We start from the raw sequence: 25513 nt of genomic DNA, 5'->3' as shown, positions 1-25513 counted from the left end.
TGTGACCTTGGACAATTCATGATACTTCTCTGGGCCTCAGTTTCTTCCTCTTTGTAATTAGGGCAATCAACTGGAGATTCTATAATGTTTTATTGCAGCTCTAAATACTACGACCCCATGGATCTAAAGTACCCAATGACCTTGTTTTTACAGTTGACTGGGCACGGTAGCTGAAAAGATATAAATGGAATCCTAATGGCCTGAGAGAGTTACTAAGCCCCCTCCCCCATTAGAAAGTCATTTTGTCCTGGCAGGAACAGAAACGAATTTATGTTAGACTATCTTTAATATGGTGGTGAAAGTCAGAGTTATTCATCACATAGTAACTATTTCAGATTTTAGATGACCTGTTCTGAGCACATAGTTTTTCAAACACTAAGCATCAATCTTACCACCTTGCTGGGAAAATAGCAGGCATACAATAAATCCTTGCAGAATTGAATTAGATTTCAAGCCTAATAAGCGAAAACTTCAAAATGCACTAAAATATTAAGCAGAAAGAAAATATAATACATCTACTACAAAGAAAATAAATGTTTATTAAGAAAATGAAATTTGAGCAGTTGGTTTATTTTAAAGCATAAAGGTTAAAAGTACAGTGCATTCATCTTTGATTTTTGAGAACTAGAAAATAATCAAGTTACATTTATATATCATAAGTTGTGTCCTTTCATTTCTCTGATGTTTAGTTTTCTAAAACTGTAACAATAAATAATAAAATTTACAGTCAAATGTAATAAACAAGAAATCTTTATGATGGAGTTAAAGACACAATCAACTCCTAATCAATTTCATAGTGCTCAGACATAATCAGATCCAAGTTATTGTTGATGAAATTTAGGAATATTGCTTTTTACTCAGGAATTACAATCTCAACAATATTGAAACTTTTCAAGATGTAGTTACCTTATTCCTAAATTATTTTCCAAATGACACACATTATTCTGTCAGCCCTAATTTGTCTATGGGATGTGGCTGCCCAACCAGAAACCCAAACTGTGTTATATATCAATATTTTCACTCTTAATGCTCAGTCCATCCTAGCAGAGACAAAATATATACTTTCCCCCAGGAGTTTCTTAGTATCTAGTGGTTTAGTTTAAGATAACTGTAAACTTAATAACAAAATTACAGTTTTACTAGCTTTTGCTTTGTCCTGAGGAAATGTCAGTGGAAGCGAAGCTTTTTCATAGTATTTCTAGAATTCTTCTGGGAATGGAGGATTAAAATACTACTTTGAAACACTGTTACTGTCAATCATAACTCACTTAAAAAAAAAAAACAACTTTGATTCCCTCCCACATGGAAATATCCTGGACAATTTCAAAACACACTTTCTCAGGTTCCTTTTTGTACCTGAGGGACTGAAATATATTCCCTTTCTTTCAAAGGCTTATTAAAACTGACACTGCCAATTTATGTCACACTGGGCTTGATAGACTCCATTTCCAAATAAGCAATAATGTGACTATTTTTTAAGTACAAAATTTTAATTTTCATCAAACTCACCATTATAATCACTCACATCTATTAGTCCATCCTAAGATAGCCAAGACTATCTCAGAGACTGTATTTTATGATCCCATACTTCACACAGATACATACATTTTGACAGATGCTATATGAGTTAAAGAAGGAATACCATTTCTTCTTTTCAAAATGCCAAAGGCCATCTGCAAAGACCTAACAGCTGCAAGCCAGCCAGGGAAAAATCTCTCCCGGCTACAGCAGGGAATAAAGGTACCTGTAGGATTTGGAGAAATATAATCTCATTTTGGATCGTGGAGACAGACGGGGAATTGAGGCTCCAAGAGGATCTGAGACAAAAGCCATTTGTAGAAATAGTTCCAAAACAACTCGAAGAAATGGTCACTCGCAGATGGTGGCTGGCCCTATAGTTGGTCAGGGCCCCTATGCCCGAATGAAGTACTTGTAACTGAAGTACTTACTCCCTGAGTAAGGGAGTTTCCTCTGCATGACAGGCAGAGCTGCTTTGCCAGAGAGGTAGCCTGCTCAGCTCTGCTTAGAGGCTGGAAGGGATAACCAGGATTTCCTGCTGCATGACACTTTCTCTTTGCAACAGGGATTGCTCCATCCCAAGTCCTTATCTCATTGTTAATGTGAGAAACACTCCTTTCCAAATTTGTTTTTAAATATAACTGATTAAAGAATAAAGTCACAGTCTACCTCTGAAAAGCAGAGAAAAAAAAAAACCCAGAAGGCCAAAGGTATGGTCAGGTGAACCTGTAAATTCAGTGTGAACCTTGAAAAGTGAAATTAACAGATGACTTCTCTTTCAGAATCATGATGGGGATGACCTGAACTTCATATGATATCACCTTCATTTATGCCAGTCTTACAGTCTGCTTATGTAGTGAATCACCACATTTTTTTAAAAACTGGTTTACTGCTCTGAGAAACACCAGTAGGTACTCTGACTATCGGCAAAGTCTATGTGAGAATGCAAACAGCCAGGTCACTTTCAGACTTTTTTCTCAAGCAAGCGATATCTCTGGGAATGTTATAGTGTTACAGGGGCAGTCTTGGATAACTAAGACCCATTTCCTATACCTTGGCAGCTTTAAACTTTCTAAAAATGCTTTCTTTCAGATTATGTGACTAATAAAGGCAAACAAAACTTCTCCCTATTTTTACTAAGTCCAAATTAATTGGTGGTAGGAACATTTTAAGAGGCAATACAGGCAGGCACCAAGAAATCTAATAAAATCACTAAGGTGCTTGTTTAGCCTGGGGATTTCATAGGGTGACAGATCACATTAATAGCACATCATTCCATCAACCCCCAGCTCAAACACCATCCTGCTAGTGACCTCAGTTGTAAACTAAGAAATAGCTCCACTTCTCTTGGATAAGATTAGAGTGGACTGGAATGTAGAAGAGTCATTTAACCTCCTCTGGACTGTAGTAAATCCACAATCAGGTAAGCTTGAAGGCAGTGAACACTCTCTGCCTAATTCAAATAGTTTCCCCTCCTCTCTTATATATTAAAAACCTGTTCCCCTAATTCCCTTAGTAACTAAGACCAGGATCATATATTGCCTGGTTCTTAAAAGTACCTGTGTTTTCACCCATCTTGTAGGTTATTCCCTTTTCCCAATTAAGAAATTTTACCTTCCCACAAATGTTTCCCCTTTATCCTTTTAGCTCCTAATTATGGTTGGATTCAAATATTGGCAGAGTAGGAAATTGCATACATGATATACTGGGGAGTGTTAGGGAGGGAGTCATCCTGCATAATACTGTATCACTTTATTCCTTTGTGTTAGATATATCTAGGTACTAAGTAAGGTTACTAACTTAGATTCTGACCTATTTCCTCCAATAAAAAGCAAACATCCCTGGAAATGGTAACACATCTGTAATGAAAATACCATGTGCATTCGTTTATCCATTGACATCTCCCATAGAAAGGATCTCAGAAATGATTTAGTTCAGATTCATTTTACAGATAAAAAAATGAGACCCAAGAAGGTAAAGCTACTTGCTCATGCTTATATAGGTAGTAAATGGCAGAGACAGAATTTGAACGCAGGTCCACAGACTACCTCTGTTTCCAGTATCCTTTCCACTGAACCAGACAACATTCATTGGAAACGAAGCAACATGAAATCAGGAGCAAGGAAGTTCTGGTATACTGTGAGAGTACTGAAAAAGGAAAAGAGACACAAAAACAAGTCCTGGTCTACCAAAGATGGACTAATTCCTTTCTTTTTTCAAAATGTAAGCATCTCCATTTTAATAATTCATAAATGGTTACTGAGAGGCATCCCATTAGATGTCCAGCCTAGCAGTCAAGAACCTGGGTTCAGATCCTGTCTTTGACACATGCCGATTCTGTGACAGTCTGCAAATCACTTAACTTCTCACTACCCCAGGTGATTTTTAAAAGTGGAATGGGTTTCTACAGAAATTGTACCCCACAATAGTGAAATCAGTTCTGAACCAAACACACACACACACACACACACACACACACACACACACAACCACAGCAAACAACCTCCTTCGGCCTCAACATATACACAAAAAACTATTTATATTGAGTAGATGGTAGACACATTAAAGTCTTCTAATAATGAAGATTGTACCTCATTTGACTAATGTGAGAAATAAACAAAAGCAAAAAATACTTCTTACACTGTTATTATAATTTTATTTTTCTTGGTAATATGAGCCTTAAGGAAGGGCATTTTTTTGAATAATAACTAGTTATCTTGGTGTCTGGGACTATGCATTAAGTGTTGTGTAAAGACTTTAATACTAATTAAGATATGAATGGTTAACCACTACCTATAAAATATGAGTCTATAACACCCAGAAGGAAGACATAGAAAGAAACATGTTCTTATTTCTCAAAAAGGAATAGAGAGCTCAGGAAAAAGGTTGAGTTGCTTCTATTTTGATTGCCAAATATGTTACTTCTTTCGAATTGCTTCTAGAAAGCAGACCTGGTGAACAGCTAACCAAGATCAAAACATAGCTACTAATATGAAATTATGGGAAGGAAATAGGAGCTTGGCTGATTTTCTCCTAATGAGAAACTGGGTAAAAGAACAAAGCCTTTCCCAATAATCATTATCCATTTTTCTAATTACTGTCCCCCTCCTCTTCCCATCTCTTTCATAACATCACACATAATCTCTCTCAAGTTGCCAGGTCTCAACAAGGTCATAGAAATAAGCTACTTGCCATTGAGATTACTCATGAGGAAAGCTAAGCTTTGATTTCAAATATAAATAATGCCATTATTTTTTTCAGAAACTGTCTGGATCATTGAAAAATCATGAGAATTGATGCAACTGGAAAAAAATTCTAAAAGGAAAACAAAAAGGTATTTTCCCAAGCCACAGTTTTGCCTTCATTGGGGTTCCAATCAGATGTTTTTAAGCTCTACTTTGTGGGTACCAAGAGTGACAAATGATAAGAAGTATAAATATTTTGATTACTTAGAATACTGTCAACTTTTAAAGCATTTATTTTCCTTAGGGACTTTAATAAACACAGGGTTGAGTGGACAGAGAGACCTATTCTGTATACAAGGACAATATTTTTTCCCCTCAAAATCCAAACCAAATATAAGAAACTTGGGAAAAGTAGCTTCTAATGGTAAAGGTCCAAAGCTCTCCTAAATATCTAAAATATATCCTGTTTTGTTCTCCTGTAACACAGTTTGGTAAATAGGGTATCCACTCTATCTTTTAAATTCTGTAGGACTTTGGATATGAGTCAACCGCTGTCACAAAGTGACCAGTCAATCAAGGACCATGCATTAAGCTCTTCCCAAGTGCATGACACTGTACAGTACAACTGATGATACAAATATGGTTTCTGGGATCCAAGAGGAGAGAGAAGACTCAAGACAGAAGTCAGCTCTAGGAGGAGGGTCCAATGAGACATTTTCTTATAGTATACACATATCACTAATGCCAGAAAACTCCATTCTCCACGGAATGTAGATACTCATTTTGTGATAAAGAGAGAGTCACAAGTATGGCAATGAAAGTTCAAATCTGCCATGGGGCAACAACACCCAAAGGGGTGTAACTGTCAAACCTTGCCCAAGGTACTTAGATGAGAAAGATCTCATCTAGGATTTGCCCAACAGAAAGATCCCTTGCAAAAAATAAAACAGAAAAAATAATAAGTTGCCGTGTTGCAAATTTATTCTCATAAGGAAAAATAAGTGGAGGGTGGGGCAGGGCAGGATTTCCAAACATCCTACACATAATTTCCTTAGAAACAGGCCTCTGGACTAGTATTATTATCATTAGAAAAAAGGGGAAAGTAGGAGATTTTTGTCTTTACCAGAACTTCAGGGGACAAAAGGCTGGGTGACCCTGGAGGGGTTGGTTATGTTGAAATATATTGCCTCAGGAAACCAAAACAGGCAGAAAGATGGGTTTGAGGGTAATGCCTTATTATGAAATAGTGGTGAATAGTGGTGCATGACAGATAATGAGAAACTGAACTCTGCCTATATTTGGGTATCATCTAGAAACACACAATTAAAAAATAATTTGACAAACCCCCATTGTGAGAGGCTTTCTGAAAATAAGTGACAATGACAAAGGAAAATAAAATATCAAAAAATTTTCAAAAATACATAAAAAATTTAAATGAAAATAAATGGCATTCATATAGCCATTTGAAAGGTACAAATCACTTTCTAATACTTTACCTCGTTCAACCCTCCAAAAATGCTGGGAAATAGGTCATCATTGACAGCAGCAGTCCTCAGGTGTGCTACCTGTGACTGTCATTACAGTAACTATGCGTATCCTGATAGAGGTATAGTCTTTCACAGGGGTGGAAAGGGAATGAATTGTCTATGTGTTAGAGGTAAGATCTGGAAAACCAGGCCTTCCTGAGTCTCAGTCAAGCTAGCTACCCACTCTGCAACAAATAGCCCTAATGGATTCTGTCACAAAAAACAGACAAGAGGCCTTGTAGGCAAGTGGATATTAGGCCCAGTATTTACTCAGCGCAGGAAATGGATTTGTGAAGCAAGGGTCTTCATTATACTAACTAATGCCCATAATCAACTGCAAAGCATTTCCAGTGCCAATCTGACGGTTATACACAGCTAAACCCCAGTCAACAGATAAATATGCATTGTTTCTAAGTATACTTGCAAAATACAAGGTTTGTTTATTTAATTTAGAGCTCAATTCAGCCGTATTTTGAAGGGATGTGTAACTGTATCCAAGTTTCTAAACACCCAATATAAGAGTCTGCATCTCTGTCTGGAAAAGGGCAGTGATGTCATAAAAATACAGTCAGGATTTGTGTGTTTATATACCTTTGACCCTTGAATTCTTACCAAGATGAATGAACATCTTCAAAGTATTCCCAACTAGGTTTGTGGTTTTGAATTTCTAAAACATTCATCTTTGATTCTGTAGGTCTCAGAATTTAAGTCAAATAAACTGTTCCCAGCAAGTCCCACCCTCTCCAAACCTCTCTCCAGTTTTCTACAAATGGGACAAAAGAAGAGGAAATAGTCTCTTCTCCCAGGATGATATCTATGAAGAAATGTAGCATCGGATTGTCCTCTCAGACCCTACTGATGTGTAGCTGAAATGGAAGGAAAAGAATATTCCCAAGGATGTTACCTTGCAGAGCAACCAGGATTATCAAAAAGCAAAGGCTTCAGATGTTTACATTATATCCTCCTACTTTTATATCCTTTGCAATTGGAAAAGGCATTGACTTTGGAGTCAAAGAACCTGACTGTGAATCTAACCTCTATTAATTATTACTCATGAACTTGGACAGGCCATTTCCCCTCTTTTTGGCCTCTGTTTCTTTATAAAATAAAGGGTTTGGACTATATGACCTCTGAATTCCCTTTTCTCTCTAAATCTATGAGTCTGGGATCCTACACAATTTTAAGGGAATAATCCATCAGATAAAATAACGTTAGTTTCCTTTAGTTCTTGTTTAGTTGTGTCTAACTCTTTGTGACCCCATTTGGGGTTTTCTTGGCAGAGATACTGGAGTGGTTTGCCATTTCCTTCTCCAGCTCATTTTACAGATGAGGAAACTGAGGCAGAATCAAGTGATTTGCCCAGGGTTGTACAGCTAGTAAGGGTCTGAGGCCAAATTTGAAGTAAGGAAGATGAGTCTTCCTGAAGTCAGACCCAGTGCTCCATTCACTATGGCACCACCTAGCACTCTGTAAATCCCAGCTAAATCTCATTTACAGGAATCTTTTCCCAGTTCTTCTTAATTCTAGCGCCTTCCTTATTTTAATTATTTCCTGTTTATTCTGTATCTAGTTTGCTGGTACATATTTGTTTGCTTATCTTCTCCTCCATCACACTGTAAGTTCCTTAAGGGTAGGGATTGTCTTTTCCCTCTCTTTGCATCCTTAGCTCTCAGCTTAATGCCTGATGCAGTAGGCATTTAAAACATGTCTATCGACTGATTTAATATTTCTTTTTGCTTAATTCCTCTTTTTATTCCCCCCAAAGTGATGGTTGTTGCTTGTCAAATGAAACAAAACCAGAAATATCAATATTATTCTGATTGAAGAATAAACTAGAAGTCCCTGGCTTATCACAGGGCTATTCCTTAATTAATTAATTAATTCCTTAATCAAACAACAATAACAAACCATCAAAACTCTGGGTTTTTAATTTGACAAAAAAAATTAGTTGTTTTTTTACAACTACAACAATAAACAGCTAACATTACATATAGTATTGGAGAAGGAAATGCAATCCACTCCAGTATCTCTGCTCAGAAAACCCCAAATGGGATCCCAAGGAGTTGGATCTCACTGAAAAACAACCCACTGAAACATTAGAAGGCACTGGTATTTATTGGCTGACTGAATATCAGGCACTGTGCTAAGCACTTTACAAACATTATCTCATTTGATTCTAACAACAACCCTGGCAGTTAGGTGCTATCATGAATCCTACAATTTACTGGACTTGCTTTCAGGTTTCTCATTTCAGATCCAGTGCTCTGTGCGTTATGGTGCCACCTAGCGCCAATGGCATTTCTTTTTATACTATCAGTAATCCCTAAGGATTAAACCTACTTTATTTTATAAGAGCAGGCCTTTAGAGTGAGAAAAGCCTGCGTTCAAATCTAGCCTCTTACAGTTACTAGCTTGCTGTCTGCACTTGACAAGTAAAATTCTCTGAGCCTTAGGCAACTCTCTAAGATAGCCCTTATCTCTTATAGTCACAGACATTTAAAGGGACAGACTGAGGCCTGGGAAAAACCTTAATTTAGATAGGCCTAGGTCACCCACTGTGCCCCAGGGCCATCCTCAGTTGTCCTAACTTTTGTCTGGCCTCTGGACTCAGATGGCTCTGGAGAGAGAGAGAGAGAGAGAGAGAGAGAGAGAGAGAGAGAGAGAGAGAAAGAGAGAGAGAGAGAGAGAGAGACTTTGAATAGCTCAGTCTCACTTATATCCAATTCACAGGCAAGTCAAAATGTCCCCCTGTGATGTCATTGGTCCTCTTTGAGAATGAAGGACAAAGGGCAAGGACAACAATCTCTCATAGTCATATATTCAGTTTTTCTGACAGAATACAAGCTTCTTGAGGGCAGGGGATGTTTCATTTTTTGTCTCTCTAAACTCTGATTATAGAACAGGTCTTTGAACTGAATGAAATTTAATCTTTTAAACTATCCTGTGTGAATAACATTCATTTTACCTCAAAGGTGAAAATGGTTCTTCGCCTTTTAATAAAAAAAATTACTAATTAACTCTGTCACTTATTTTATATATTCAAAAATCTGAACAGTGGAGGAAAAAAAAGTGACATCTAGTCACTAGGTGTAATTTTGGCTAGTATTCCCAGAAACATTGATAGCTTTTTCTTACATGTTAAAATGATTTCCTTGAAACAGAGCCATAAATTATATTTTAAAATAGTCAGTTCTAAGGTAATCCTTTTAATTATTCTGAGCAGATCAGAAACAATGCAGAGAGAAAGGACGCACATGTTTGTATTATGTCCTAATATGAACCTTGTTTATAGGAACATAAAATGTGAAAAATTGAAAGGAAAAAAATAACTAAAAATAACTGACAGCCTTCTTCTCAAACTTTTTCTTTCACCAATAGTGGCCTCACTAAATTTAGAAAATTTCCATTTTATTTTCCAACAAGTTATGAGTTCCTGAAAACAGGTTGTTTAAAGAGAAAACATTTCACAGCCTTAACAGTAGCACATGTTACTAGGAATGCCGACTCCCTACCAAATAAGCATGCACATGGCCCCTTAGGCCTTTAAGAAATATTTTAACAAATAGCCAAGAAGTGATGGAATTACCAGACAGAGAAACCAAAAGATTCTCCAGGGAGAAGAGAAAAAAAGCAAAAAAAAAAAAAAAAAATTAAAAAACAAACAAAATCCAATAAACACCAAAGCAAAAAACAAACTACCAAAGAATTTCTAAATAAAAACAAACCATTTCATGCATTAACAATTGGTGCCAAGAAGTTTTCTCCATGACCATATCTGGTATTCCTTCATATAAATAGAAAAGGGGCAGGGAAATATTTGTTATAACATTTTTAGGCATGTAAGAAGACTGTGATATAGACAGAAGAACAGTCAGAATCATTGCAAGAAAGGATCTGAGAACTTTGAGGTGATCCAGTCCAACCCTCTCATTTGGAAGTTTAAGGAAAGTCCCATAAGGCAAAGTGACTTGGCTAAGGTCATAGAGTGAGCTTGCAGTAGGGCCAGGACTAGAATTCAGGTTTCTCAAGCCTATGCTTCATCTTTTAAAGAAAAAAAAAGTGTCTAAAGGTTTTATTACTGTTCTTTCCTAGGACCCTCCCACCCCCAACAGAAGCATTTTATAACAGGGTTCAGTTTAGGAGAACAAGCCAACAGTATGAACATGTCTGAAAACCTGTGATTCATTCCACATCTGTGACCTACTGCCTGTGTAACCAAAAAAGAGGGGGGTATATTTCCTTATCAGTCTTTCCAATGCTATTTCTACAACATATTTTATCCTGGGGCATAGTCCTGGCTTCATCACTTATTAGCTATTTACTTGGCAAAAGAGCAAGGGACAGGGAGAAGGAGAGAAGGGGAGAAGAGAAGAGAGAAAAAGAGAGGGGGAAAGATAAAGAGAAAGGGGAGGGAGAAGGACACAGGGAAAGAGAGAAGGAGAAATAGAAGAGAGAAAAAGAGGGGGAAAGATAGAGAAAGAGAGAGGGGGAGGGAGAAGAGAGAAGGGAGAGAAGGAAGTGGGGAAAAATGAAAAGAGGGAGAAAGGAAGTAAGGAAAAGGGAGAGGGAGAGAAAGAGGGGAGAGGAGGGAGAGACAAAGAAAAATGGGAGGGCAGAGGCGAGAAACAGACACAGAGATAGACGCTATTGACAGGTTGTTGCTTTCTGCTGAGTGGAGTGGAAGTCAGATGACAAATCACCTCCAAGAAAAACTGAGGTTAAATTAGGGGCAGATGCAGAGTAACACGTGGGCTGGTGGGAGAGATGCAGAGTTCAAGTTCAGAGGATTGGGGGGTGCTGAATTTGACAGCCTTGGGCAGGTGCTTAGGGGCTCTTAGGAGTGAGAGTCACCTCTGTGACACCTTTCTCTTGATGTTTTCTAACTGGAAGTGGAGGTGAGCTCTGGAAAGAGGGGAAGTTTAATCTAAGCTCTGAAAGAAGTGTACTGGTAAACTATATAAGAGAAGGAGCAGAATGAAGGAGGCATGAATGAGCACTGGAAAGTGGCAAGCTTGGGGAAAGCTTGCCTTGGAGGGGAGAGCTCATGTTGGAAAACAGTGAGAAATAAAATTAGGTAGGTCAAGAGAGATTATAGTTGTTGAAGGGCCTTGAAATCCAGGATAAGGAATGTCTGATATGTCTGATAAAACAGATCACCCCTGATTCTTGATCAGGGTTTGCCAATTTGGTAATTTAGGAAGGTGAGTTTTCTAGCAGAGGAAAGAAAGAAGTCAAGTCAGACAGAAGAAGCAACAAATAGTGAGTGAAAATAACAATGGATTTGAAAAAGAAGACCTAAGTTAAAATTCTGTTTCTATTATTTACTTCCTGTGCAATATTAGTCAAATTCACTGGTCATCCTGCACTCTGGTTAATCTGATATTAGGGAAGGTTGTGGTGTAGAAGGGGAGGTACCAAGGTAACTTTCAGAATGTACATCTATTGCTTCTCATTTTAGAAAGAAAACAAACCTGTTTGATCCATTTGATTTTCTAGCCATGTAAGCTCTTGATAATATACATTAGGTCATTTTTCATGGTCAAGTTTTCCCTGTAATATGCTTTTGTCTCAGCACCTACCATGTGCCTTTTCATTGCCCTTTGAGACAACTACAGTTTTGATTCCTCTGAGTTCATAGTGTTCAATCATTCAAAATCAAATAGCATCAGTGGAAGAATGTGACATTTAAGAGATGAGAATATTCCATATTAAACCAGATGAGAGAGATAATGAATCTGAAAACTTCTAAAATCACAAAGCCCCATGCAAATGTGAGGTATTATTAAGCCTAATAGGACAGTAAAAATCAAGACTAAAAATATTGACTGAGCTATAATTCTCAGTGTCCACAATAGGAACTCACTAAGGATGCCTTAGAAATAATCCAGGAACTCTTATTTACCATATTACTAATCTGGAGTTTCCTTTGGCAATGTTGAATTATTATAACATGGGTGGAACAAGTGCTTGCTTTAGACTTACTGAGCCCAGGTGCCAATCCTACCTCTGACTGCTTACTCCCTGTATACCCAGGGGCAAACTCATTTGATTTCCCTGGATCTCAATTTCAGTAAAATGAAGGAGGTGCACTAAATGGGCCTCTGAGGCCCCTCCTAGTTCTAGCTCTCTGATCTCAAGATCCTAATAGGGCTTATACATTATAAAGAAATTCCCCTGAATATATCAAGTGTCTAGCTGTGATTTTAAAATTGCTTTCTGCTTCAGGGAGTAGATGAATTGCAAAAATTTTCTGTTTCTATAGCAGTTGCTGTTTGGTCATTTTTTCAGTCATGTCTATCTCTTCATGATCCCATTTGGAGTTTTCTTGGAAAAGATACTGGAGTGGTTTGCTATTTTCTTCTCCAGCTCATTTTACAGATGAGGAAACTGAAACAAACAGGGTGAAGTAACTTACCCAGAGTCACAAAGCTAGTAAGCATCAGAGGCCAGATCTGAACTCACAAAGAGGAATCTTCCTGACTCCAGGCCTGGCATTTATCCACTGCCTTTCTGGAGTAGGAATATCAGCAATTATAAAAGTAAAAGGCAACGCAGAGGACAAGTGGAACAGTCATTCACAGGAGAAGAGATATTGACGATGGACGTTGCTGAAAAATTATTTTTGGCCATCTGCTTTCGTATTTCTCTGAATACTCTAAGTTTGGGTTCAGTGAGGTAATTGTAAATGTGATTTACACACTTATAGTGCTTTCCCTCAGTTAATTATTTCCTACTTATGCTGTATATAGCTTGCTTTGTATAAATTTGTTAGCATGTTTCCCCTTCCCCATTAGATTGTAAGCTCCTCCAGGGCAGGGATAGTCTTCTGACTCTTTTTGTAACTCTAACGTTTAAGCACAATGCCTGGCTTATAGTAGGTGTTTAAAAATGTTTATTGTTTGGTTGACTTGACTTATTGATAGGGGATATCTACTGGACCTGTGACTTCTCTTGTATGGAGAATTCCCAGGCGAGGAAACTCCCTCTATCAATGCAGGTTGGCACACTCTCTGCACCTTATCGGTTTATAGGGTTGCTGATAGCAGAGAAGCATTACACAAACAGTATGAGTCAGACAGAGGATCTGAACCCAGATTTTGCTGATTTTCAGGTCACATCTCTCACCTCTGTAGTATGAGAGCATGATCTGAGATTATACTGGCTGTTAATTTTTGTACTCATTGGCCTACCACATTCCAAGGTTACTGATGTTGGAGACACCCATGTTATGACATTCATCAACTAGGAAGGGGAATTACCATTGGGTGTCTCTGCTCTTATATCAAAGAAGCACTTGGGCAAAGTGACCACCATCAGGAAATAAATGCTTCTTCTCTAACAAATGGAACAGAGCTGCTTTTATGAGTCCAACTTTCTCCTATGGTTGCTGAGGGGCAGACTGCAAAAGTCAAAGTTGATATACTCCCCCTTCTTATTGGATGGTGATCCCCTGTCAAGGGCAACTGATATCTCAAAGGCAGCAGGAGAAACCTAATTTTAGTCTTCTAGAAATTGAAGAGCTCATGCAAATGATTACCAAACACTTCTGGCTGTGGTTAGAGAGCAGCCCCCTAGAAAGGGAATTCAGTGAAAGAGGAGGAAATGCAAGAGAGTCACAGAGAAGAGGTCAGAGCCTTAGGGTACAATGAGTTCGTTCTGGAGGATTTCACATTTGAACCTTGGCTTGTGTTAAATAAATGCCTGGTGAATCAATACAGACCATATTAGAAAGAAATAGCTTTTCCAAATCAGAAGAACAAGATGTTTCATGAGAAAGCCATATAAGGATCTGTGTTAATTTCTAGTTTAAAAGTCTACTTTAATACCATAAATGCTGTCCTTGAATCAGATTATTCCTTAAAAACATCTCTTGTTTAAAATAAAATTATAAGTGGCTTCCTCAGTCCTACTCTCATTGTTTTGATTGGGTTTTAAGTAGAAATCATCCTAGAAGCCTTTTGAATTCACATTCAAATGGAAATGTGCTGAGCTAAGACAAAGGTCATGGGGCCCCAGGGCTTAGATATATTAGAACCTGAGAAACTTGTGATTCTATATTAAACTGAGACTTAGATGACCACCAGAGTGTGAGTAAGGAGACACTGATGGAGTCTAGACAGCTCCTTCTATCCCCCGGAGTCATGGCCCAGAGGAAGGAGTCAGAGTAAGGTCCTTGACTGCAAAGGAACAAAGGTCAGTGCCAAAGGGCAAGTCTAAGGGAAATCTTCTCAATTTCCAGGCTGAAAGGAAGTCAGCTGTTTTGTTCCCTCAGCTGAGCTGGTACTAGAAGTGTTGTGGATGTATTACTCTTAGAATGCTGCACTGCTACGTACTTTGATATATTACTGATTACTGATCACAGAATCACAGAAAAAAAATACAATTTTTGAAGGCAAAAATTTAATTTAATCTAAAAAGCCAGTAGCCATTTTTTCCTGTCACCTGCTGTCCCATCTTCCATCCTAGAAATTGAATTTTATCCTAAGAAAAACAAGTGTGTCAATTGATACAAAAAATATAATTATTTTACTTCGAAATAAAATTTTTCCGCCCACTAACTCCTATTTTTTTTTTTGCCTCATCAATTAAAAAACAAACAAACAAAAAAACACTGAATCCATTGACACAGCTTGGTTCTTCAAATTATTCTTAAATCCCAGTTTTTCTAGGGTTAACAAATGCACTATCCGAACAATGAAAAAAATGATCATATCAAGACCTTTCCCCACGTTTCCATCAAAAACACTGATGTTATCTGACCTGAAAGGGACTTCAGAAGTCATTTGGTACCTGAACAGCAAATAAAAAACCTCCAGTGATGGAGAACCTATTAGCTACCAAGGGAACCCTTTCATATCCAAAAAGTCAAATCTAATTGTTAGACTTTTTTTCCTTACCTCAAGCCTAAACTTGCCCCTCTGGAACGCTAACCACTGATCCCAGAACTGCTGGCTGGGCTCAAGATTGGATGAGTCCAATCCCTCTTTTATACATAGCACTTCAAATATTTGAACACAGTAATCTTCTGTCTCCCTGTCTTCCTTTTCCCTCAACTATCCTCTTGACTTCTACTCTCCAAATCTTCTCTTCCCTTGAGAAAACACGGCCATTTCCTTCAAATACTTTCTGTGCAATTCTCCATTGCTCTGGCTGCATTCCTATGGGCTTTTGCCAGCTTGTCAATGCCACAGAATCTAGAGGCAATTAATTGGTGTAGCAGATAAATGCTAGACCTAGAGTCAGGAAGTCCTGAGTTAATCTGGTCTCACACACTTTCCAGTGGGTCTGGACAAATCACTTAATTTCTATCTGCCTCAGTTTCCTCACCTGTGAAACAGGGATATTAGTGCCACTTCCCCTCACCCCCAGTTATTGTAAGGATTAGAAGAGATAGTAACTGTAAAGTGTCTTACAAACCTTAAAGCACTGTGTAGATGTTAGCGATTAGAATATTGTTATCGTTCAGTCATTTTCAGTTGTGTCCAACTCTTCATGGCCTGATCAGAGGTTCGAAGTTTTCCTGGCAAAGATACTAGAGTGGTTTGCCATGTCCTTCTCCAGTTTATTAGCTTACTAGGCAGTACTAATTGAGTTTAATACTCCAGGTATGATCCGTCCAGGGCAAACTACAACAGGAATACTACATCCCATGTTCTTAAAACTTCCTCTCTGTTGACTACACACACACACACACACACACACACATACTCTCTCTCTCTCTCTCTCTCTCTCTCTCTCTCTCTCTCTCTCTCTCTCTCTCTCTCTCTCTCCCTCTCTCTCTCATAGTATACACAGACTATGTAGTCATGTTTCCCTGATCCTGTACCTGTGAAATTCATTTTTTTGGTACTCAAGAAGTAAGTTTTCCATTCATCATGATTAAATACCACATTTTTGGACTCTGCCCACTGTTCTAGCCTCTCAAGATGTTTTTTGAAGCCTCGGTGTTGGGTATCCCTCTCAGCTTTGTGTCATTTGCAAACTGGACTTTACAGAAAAAAAAAAAAAAAAACCAAAACAAACAGATAGCACAGGGCTAAGGACAGATTTCAGGGTGATCCACTAGAGGTCTTCTTCCAAACTGACATTGACTCATTAATGGTTATACTTCAAGTCTGGCTACTAAACCAATTTAGAATTCACCCAACTGTATTTTCATCTACTAGACTATATTATTTCACCTTGTCTACAAGGACGTCATGAACTACTTTATTACCTGTTTCCATGAAATCCAGATAAACAAATACCTATCACATCATCATGATCTACCAATCTAGTAACCCTGTAAAGAAGGGGAATGAAAGAAAGAAATAAAATCCATCTGGCGTGATACCCAAATGAGCGCTCCTTCCTTCTCCAACGACATAGACATAGTTAGTTACCATACGTTGTATGCCTCTGTTAAGCTCCTCAAGGCCAGGACTGTATTTTTGTTTTGTCTTTGTATCCCCAAGGGCTTAAGAAAAGTTCTTCAGATTGAATTATATGATAAAGCCATGATAATTCATTGTGATCACTGTTTCCTTTTCTAGGTATTCACAACCACCTCTTTAATGATATGTTTTAGAATTTTGCCAAGAATTATACTCAAGCTCAGAGGCCTACAGTATACATATTCTACATTCTTCACTTTTTTGAAAATAGAATGATACACCCTTCTCTAGCTGCGGGTCTCCCTTTCTCCATGGTTTGTTGGTCTTTCCCCAATGCCCTTTCAATGATCCTTTATATTGCTTCAGCAGTTACATTCATTGGTTCTGTCAGAACTCTGAGATAAAGCTTGTCTTGAACTGGTAGCCTTTCTTAACCACATTTAATTTGTCGTTTCTGGCCTAAGAATCAGTGTCCTTGGCAGAATTTAGCTAACATTTTACTTAAGTTTGAAATACCATCGTATTCACAAACTATTAGTCAAAATCTAAATTTACTTCAAGTTTTGAAAAACTTAAATTTTTTTCCCCTGCCCACATGAAGTATCACTTACATATTACTTCATGATTCTTCCAAGAAAAGGAAAATGAAGAGTTAAAAATAGAAAGGCCTTTCTAGGAAGAATTATAGTCTAGTGAGATGCAGCTATCAGCTAGGTGAAATGTATAGTTAAAATAACCAGCATGATGCCCTTTGTTCAAAACCTTTCCAAACTGCTCTTTACGCTGCTTGGTGTATGAAGAGTGAACTCCTTAGTCTGGCCTGCAAGGTCATTAAACACTCTGGTGACAGCCTGGTTATCCTGTCTTATCTCACTGAGTTCCCTTTCACATATTCTATACTCCAGCCAGACACAAACACTTACTTGTTCTCTTTTGAATGTCCACGCTTATCTTTATGCTTCTTTCTATGCTTGGAGTATATTACTGATATTCTTACTTGTTGAAATCCCTTCTCAGCCTTCAAGACCCTGATCAGGTACTATGTCTTCTATGAATCCTTCTCTGATGCTCTAAGCTGAAAATAATCTCTTCCCTCATTACAGGTTGAATAGCATTTTGCAGTGCCTAGACCAGGGATGGGGAAGCTGTGACCTCAAGGCTACATGTAGCCCTCAAGGTCCTCAAGTGCAGCACTTGTTTGGATTCAAAGGGACACACTTGAGGACCTTGGGGGCCACATGTGCCCTTGAGGTCACAGCTTCTCCACTCCTGTACTAGTCTAATGGGCATCACAGTTGTTTATGCATCTAAATTCTTTCATATTAGGATATGAGATACTTGTATATCTTAATATTCTGTGTTATAGAATCATAGATTTCAAGGTAAAAGGGACTTCAGAAATTACCTTGTCTATCCCCTTCATTTTATAGATAAGGAAACTAAAGCTCAAAGGAGTTAAAAGTCACAGACTCAGAGCCAGAATGTGAACCCAGATTCTCAAATTCTCAATCCAGCATTCTTTCCACTGAATGTCCCATGGCCTTAGCACAGTACAGGGGCATGATGAGATACAGAGGAGTGAGCCAGATGGGAAATGATGGCAAATGATGAGATGACTGCCCTGGGTCACCCTCTTGAAAGGGAGAATATTGGGAGGAGCTCACCTCACCAGAGGTCCACCTTCCACCTTCTCCAATCAGAGGGAGGAAGGGTTCGCAAAGGAAGCAGGGATTGAGAAGGTATAAGTTTCAAGGGTGATGTGAAGCTTGCAGGATGAAGTCCAGAAACCAAGCTGAATGGGAAATGAAAACACAAGGTCTCCTTTAAGAACAACAGTGATGAAGAGACATCTGATAGTTATAAGCAGGATCACAGAAGCAAAGTCAAGGATCTCAGAGTGGCCATTGTCAAGTCAACAAGACACTGTGCTAAGTGCTGAGGATACAAAGGAAGGCAAAATATTATCCAAGTTCTCAAAGAAGTGAAGAAGAATTGGGTGGGGTGGGTGGGAGAGACATGGAAAAATAACGTACAAACAAGACATATACATACATATATATGTCCAAGCCTTCATTTTACAGATGAGATAACTGATGCCCAAAGAGGTTGTGAATGACTTGCCCAAGGTTCACAGTATTGAGATTCAGAACCAGAATGTTGGTTGAAACTCTCCAACAACTTTTGAGGAAATAGTATAAAAACCTCATTGAGGACATATGGGAACAGAAAGTGAGGTGGGTATAATGTTAAAGGAGTTAAAGATCTTCCCCATCCATTAATGTGCCTGCCCATTAAGGGAAGTTTGAGTGGAGGAGATTTGTTTTGCAGGAAGGCCCACACCTTTTGCTAATTTCTAATGAGGTACTGATTCTCAAGGGCTGTGATGCCCTCTGGCTCTGAAAAGTACATATATACTCTGAGGTGAGGTTTTACTTTGGGGCTTACTCATTGCAAGTGTTTTTTTGGCCAGACAAGACCCTGGATGACTAAGGAGCCCCCCAACTTTGAAAACTCAGATGTCGGTGTTTCTCTCTCTGGTAACTATGAATGTATGTAATGGTCAGACAGTTGGATCTGTCTGCTGATCAGTGATGTGTGTATGTGTGTGTGTGTGTGTGTGTGTGTGTGTGTGTGTGTGTGCGTGCGTGTGTGTGTATGTATTGCTTATGGTCAGATAGTTGGAAGCCCTGTCTGTTGGTCTTTATTTCCTCTATATTTTCTCTGAAGTTCAGGGTGCTGACTTTCGCCCCTGAACTAAGTGAATGACACATGTGCTTGATTAAAGTAGATTGTTGGCCCCTCAAAAGTTGCTTTCCTTTTAGAAAAGCAGATCTAAGAACCTGTATAGCAGGCCCTCCTGTATATACCTGGGTGCTTGCTGTTACAATGGGTTACTTGTACAGTGAGAATGAGGAGTAACAAACAGAAAGAAAACTGGAGTTCTGCTCCGGTATCTCAAAAATATTAGGATGTCAAGAAAAGTTTCCTTCATTTTCTTTAATAGATAGATTCTCTATGGAGAATTTGTGCAAGGACATAGATTAAATCTGCACAGGATGAGAAAACATTGAAGAAAGTATTGGTTGGATGTTCATTGATGAGGCTTGGCTCACACTATTAATGAGATATAATAATAATAAAAACAACAGCTAACATATAGTACCCACTATGTGGCAGGCATTGTGCTAAGCACTTTACACTTATTATCTCATTTGTTCCTCACAACAACTCAGTGAAATAGGTACTATGATTATTCCCATTTTACAGATGAGGAAACTGAGGCAGACAGAGGTTAAATGACTCACTCAGGATCACACAGCTAGTGAGTATCTGAAACCAGATTTGCATTCAGGTCTTCCTGACTCCTGTTCAGGACTTTATCCACTAGGTCACTTGACAATTCAAGTAAAAAGCAAAATCGGCTCTTCCTTTTCGATCAATGACTTTAAGCAAAACCAAGGTGTCTTAGTTTTTGTACCTGTAGAATAGGATCAATACCTGTCACTTAACTTTCTCATATCTACATCTGAATGTTTTCTGAGAGTTCTGGGAATTTAATATACATTAGACTGTTTCATATGAATCAATTTTCATTTGTCATTTGAAGATATGAGGGTAAGTTAATTTGCTAAAAGGAAAAAGCTCATGAATGTCAACATTGCATTAGGCCATTAAATGTACCTATAAAAGAGGTATTAGTCTGTAGTAAAATAATTTCTAAACAGATGTTTAAGTCAATGCATTTAACGAAAGAGCCTATTTTTAAAAAAAAAATTCATCAAATTAGATTGTTTAATTGTCATGATTGACTAGTTGCCAATATATCAGAGCCAATCAATTCCTCAAAACCCTTATTCTGATAGAAATGTGGGCAAAATCTCACACGATGAAATAAAATAGTCTGCTTTAATCATTGAAGGAACGTAGTATAGGAGAAACATAAAATTCATAGACATTTCTCACATACATAGTATACGCAAGCAAGAAAATGGATTTCCTTCCTGACAAAAGTTGGAGTTTAGAATCATTTAATATTTAAACTTAATGATGCAGAAAAGAAGAATTTGTATATAAAAAAGTATAAGACAAATGCTGAACTTGAGAGCAGGGACTTTTTTTTTTTTTTTTGGCCTTTCTTTGTATCCCTTGCACTTAGCACAGTGCCTGTCATATAATGAGTACTTAATAAATTCTTTTTGACTGACTGATACTTGAAACTAGGCACATTCAACCCCTGAGTAAGCACTATTGGCTATGTGTTTACCAAGGAGACAAGGTCCTTCAGATTAAATTATATCTTAAATCTACCTCTAGATTCTTACAAGTGAAATTAGATTAAAATTAAAGAGCATTTTAACAAAAGCCAGCATTTATATTGTAATGTAATTTAGGGTTTGCAAAGAAATTGGCGTAAAGAGACATACGTGTGTGAGTGTATTTTTGGTTAAGTCATTTTCAGTTGTGTCTGACTATGACCCCATTTAGGGTTTTCTTGGCAGAGACACTGTAATGAACAAAGAAATTGTAGTGATTTGTCATTTCCTTGCCCAGATCATCTTACAGATGAGAAACTGAGGCAAACAGGGTTAAGTGACTTGCCTAGGGTCACAGAGCTAGTAAGTGTCTGAGGTCAGATATCATTCTATCCACTGTGCCATCTAGTTGCCCATATGTTTCTGTCTGTCAGTCTGTCTATCTATCTATCTATCTATCTATCTATCTATCTATCTATCTATCTATCTATCTATCACCTTAAAGAAATCTCCAAAATAGGCATTTCGAAGTTGGGATATTTAGAAAGAAAACTTAGTTATAGAGGTTAAAGGTCCGGGACAAAACTTAATACTCACTTTACAAGTGTTTGGTTCTCAGTTAACCTACTAGTATCACTCATCAGTCTGTTTATATCATATTATGTGGTAGCTATCGATATGGGGAACGAGTGACAGCGAGGGGAAGAGGGAAAGATGTGGCTCATGGTCTCACTGTAAGTTAAAAAGTCTTAGGTCTATTTCAGTAGCAGCCAGTCACCCTCTCAGTTACATTTTTTCTGTATCCCAACCTCCCCCTTACCCTCAGCTAACCTTCTCCCTCGCTGAATCACTTGCCTATGTCCCCCCGCAGCAAAGGTATCCCCTTGGCAAGGGCAAGAAGTACTCAATCACCAAGAATTCACCAAGCCCAGGGGATGGCTCTGGGTGATTTTTTAATACATTTTTACAATCAATAATAGAGTGAAAATGGATTTTCTCATGCACAAAATACTATCCTTTTCACGTAAACTGCCAAATAAGCTGTCTTATTCTCATAGTCCAGCAGTGACTTGAAGATTGGTTGTCAGTCTTTAAATATTTTTCCAATTTAAAACCCTTTAATTAGATTATACACACATGCACACATATTAAAAGTAAATTCAAGTACATTTTAGCATCATCCTATTTTAAATCCCATGAAACCTAATGAAATGAGTAATTATTCTTTTGAATTTAATACTAATCAATTGATTACTACTTAGAAGAAAAATCAGTACAAATGAGCCTCGGTGTATTTATTAATAAAGTGTTTCTGATTGGATTTAAGAAGGGAAAAAAATCTCCATGCACACATCAGTGCAGTGTGTGGATGATGAGCTGCATGCCTCTACTGTAGGGAACATCCATATGCCTCTAATTCCATCAAGCCAAGCTCTGACCACTTCAAGTTCTTGTGGCTGGTGAGGTCACTGGATCTGCATGACTAACCTTCAGACCAATCACGTACACTAAGATTATAGAATTCCTCTTGAGGTCACTTTTTCAGAGCTTTGGGACTCTGGGTCTTTCTCTAAAATATACTTTAATGCCCTCTAGTGGTAAAATATAAAAACCAATGTGTGTTTATTATTATTACCGTTATTTTTGCCATGTCTTTGCTTCTAAAATACATTTAAACAACTATCATTTTATTATGATATAGCTGTCATATATTTTAACACTCATTGGTAGAGGAAGTCATTACTCATTCAAAACACAAAAGTTTCAAAATGATAAAAGGGTTAATCTTTATCCAAAAGGACAGGAAAAGATTCTCTCCTTATATTTTGTTTTAAACAGAAGAAAAAGCCCAAATTCTACTGAAGACATTGTGATATATACACACATGCACATATATGTGTGCATGTATGTATATGTGTATATATTTGTACACATAAATGTCTATATATGAGCCTGTTTGCGTGTGTATGTGTGTTAATCAGACTAACCCAGAACTGAGTCAGAGAAAGCAAATAACCTTAAAAACGGTCTTTTTCTTCTGTCACATACACGCTCTCACACATATGCTTATTCATACACTAATGACGTAGATATAAGTGGTTTAAGTGTATTCAAGCATCTCAGCATTAAAGTTATACAATTTTCATCCATTGTTCCATCAATATTAAAGCACTTGATCTTTTTTCGGGGGTAGGGGAGCTGATGATCAAGTTCTAGAATGAAAGAATTATGATCAAAGTCATTAATTAAGAGTTAATGTCTGCCATCAATCAATCTTTCTAACCTCTCTTTTCCTCCAAGGCCAGTACCATCCTTACAGTTGCTCAGATTCACAATTTCAGCTTCACCCTTGACTCTTCATTATGTCTCAAGCTCTATATCCAGTCAGTGATCAACTCTTGTTGATTTCACCTTCCTAACCTCTTTGGAGTCCTTTCCTTTCTTTCCCTTCACATTCTGCTGCCCTCATTTGGGCCCTCAGCATCTCTTTGTAGGACTTTTACAATATCCTCTTGCTGCGATCTAAAAAATTAGCTAATTTCCTTACTTCCATGTAACAAGTTACACAAGCATTTCAGTATATTCACTCTTTGAGGCAGCAACTCATATATATATATATATGTATATATATATGTATACTTGTATATACACACATATATACATACGTATATATACACTCAAATATAGACAACTGCCATTTCTGATGATTATACTGTTCAAGGTATACTGTTTAAGGACCTTGAATTTACTAACAGTTTCCCCCAACTTTAACTTCTGTTTAAACTTGAGCTATAATACATCTTTATTTTTAACAGGTATGTGATTTCTTCTGGGAAGGGAAAACCAGATAAGGAACTTCCTCTACCAAAGGAGATCATCACCAACTCTGCAATTTCTAGTCTTAGAGAGAGTTGCCTAGGGATGGCTGGCCTACAGAAGGTTTTTAAGAGTCCCTTGGACAGCAAGGAGATCAGATTCTTCAATACTTAAAAGAAATTAATTCAGGCTATTTACTGGAAGGTCAAATACTGAAGCTGAATCTTAAATACTTTGGTCATATGATGAGAAGAAGAGACTCATTGGAAAAGATCAAGGACTGTGATGTTGGGAACGACTGAAGTCAAAAGGAAAAGGGATGGGAGAGGATGAGATGAGTAGATAGTGTCGTGGAAGCAAGAAACATGAGCTTAGACAGACTTCAGGAGATGGTGGAAGAGAGAAGGGCCTGGTATTCTATGGTCCTTGAGGTTACAAAGAACCACAACAACACCATGGTGAACCCACATACATAAGATTTCTCATTCAGTGATTTACAACCTGAAGCAGTTTCCAAACTTAGTTTAAAAAAGAAAGCCTCTCATGACTTTTCATGTGCACCATCTGAAGCATTTCAAATAAAATGAAAACTGTAATATTCATACCTCTTTTCTGTAGGCAAAGAAAGAAAACATTTCCAAACTTACCTGAAAAGAAAAGAAAAAGAAAGTTACTACATTTGATCATTAACCAGTGCAGTGATTTTCGTTCTCCAGCAAAATAAGAATAAGAGGGCATCAGACCTGCAGTCATCTCTTAACTGTCTAAGTAGATTATCCACAATGAACCTGCTTTTAAGTTCTTGGTAATGCAAAGGAAAATGTAGGAGTTAAAGTCTTTAGAAGGCACATTCAGCACATTTAATTTATTGATCTTACTCTCCCACCAGAAAGTTGGAGAGCTTTTAAGCCAAAATGCTTAATAACATCCCTAAATCCCAGCAGTATTCAATAAATTTAGTGTGTGGTGTTCTTAGCATTCTAGCTCCCTTTCTGACCATGAGTTTCCTCGCTGGTAGGTAATTCTGTTTATTTTTAGGACAGTGTGAAATACAAGGAAGAGCCCACAGGACCATAGTTCTAGAGCTGGAAAGGACTTGAAAACATCACCCAGTTTAACCTTAATTTTGCAGGAGAGGAAACTGAGGCCCAGATAGGGAAAGTGACTTGACTTGTCACATCTGGGCAGAATACAAAGTGGAAAAATTGAACAACTTTCAAGTTTCTCCATCTTCAGTTCCTCGTAGTGTGGCTGAATTATTTTTTTTTGGAAGCATTGTTAATTTCCCTACACATGGGTTGTATTCACATACAAATGCTGGCTCAGTAGCACATCCAAGAGCCAAATAGAAGTTATTTTTTAATTGTTCGGCATTGGGTATTATCTGTGTCATTGTTTCCTTTGAATAATGAAGATTATTAAAATAGTGAGGATACATTTTAGAGGCAGGAGAATGAGTAAAAAGTAGGATATTTGATGCTAAAATCAACAGACCCATTGTCTTTGCTTCCAAATCAACCCTCTCCTCAGTCATCAACAACCAGGCTTGGATTTGCAGCCAGATTTTCAGTTTAAGAGACATCTTTGAGTCCTCACTCACTGTCCCCAGCTCCTCTTCCTCTTTGCCATATAAGTGTTGTTCATTCCTCATTCTCAAAAAGGACCAATGATTTCATGATCCATTTAATGAATGCCAGGTTCTGTCAATCCACCTCATAACATCTCTTCCATTCTTCCCTTTCTATATCTACACAGTTTCCTCCATCTCCCCATCCTTTTTTCATGATTTTTCTCCTGGACTCTTACTATAGCATCTTAAGTAGTCTCTCTGACTCAAGTCT

At 37.8% G+C, this 25513-nt stretch overlaps 1 protein-coding gene across 18 annotated transcripts in view; it reads right to left on the bottom strand.

Annotated features, from left to right (window-relative positions):
• Positions 1-25513, bottom strand: part of PDE4D (phosphodiesterase 4D) — a 1946032-nt gene that overhangs the window by 397669 nt on the left and 1522850 nt on the right. Inside the window, exon 1 of one of the 18 annotated variants that reach the window (XM_072599372.1) lies at positions 1745-8107. The exons of the other annotated variants lie outside the window; for them this stretch is intronic. Within the exon in view, the coding sequence (XP_072455473.1) occupies positions 1745-1833 (89 nt within the window). The 5' untranslated portion in view covers positions 1834-8107. Of the gene's footprint in view, positions 1-1744; positions 8108-25513 lie in introns of those variants that run through there. 18 annotated transcript variants of the gene reach the window in all.

This window comes from Notamacropus eugenii, chromosome 4 (assembly GCF_028372415.1).
Source record: "Notamacropus eugenii isolate mMacEug1 chromosome 4, mMacEug1.pri_v2, whole genome shotgun sequence".
In the NCBI taxonomy this organism is placed as follows: domain Eukaryota; kingdom Metazoa; phylum Chordata; class Mammalia; order Diprotodontia; family Macropodidae; genus Notamacropus; species Notamacropus eugenii.
This window is presented reverse-complemented; position numbering and strand designations above follow the sequence as displayed.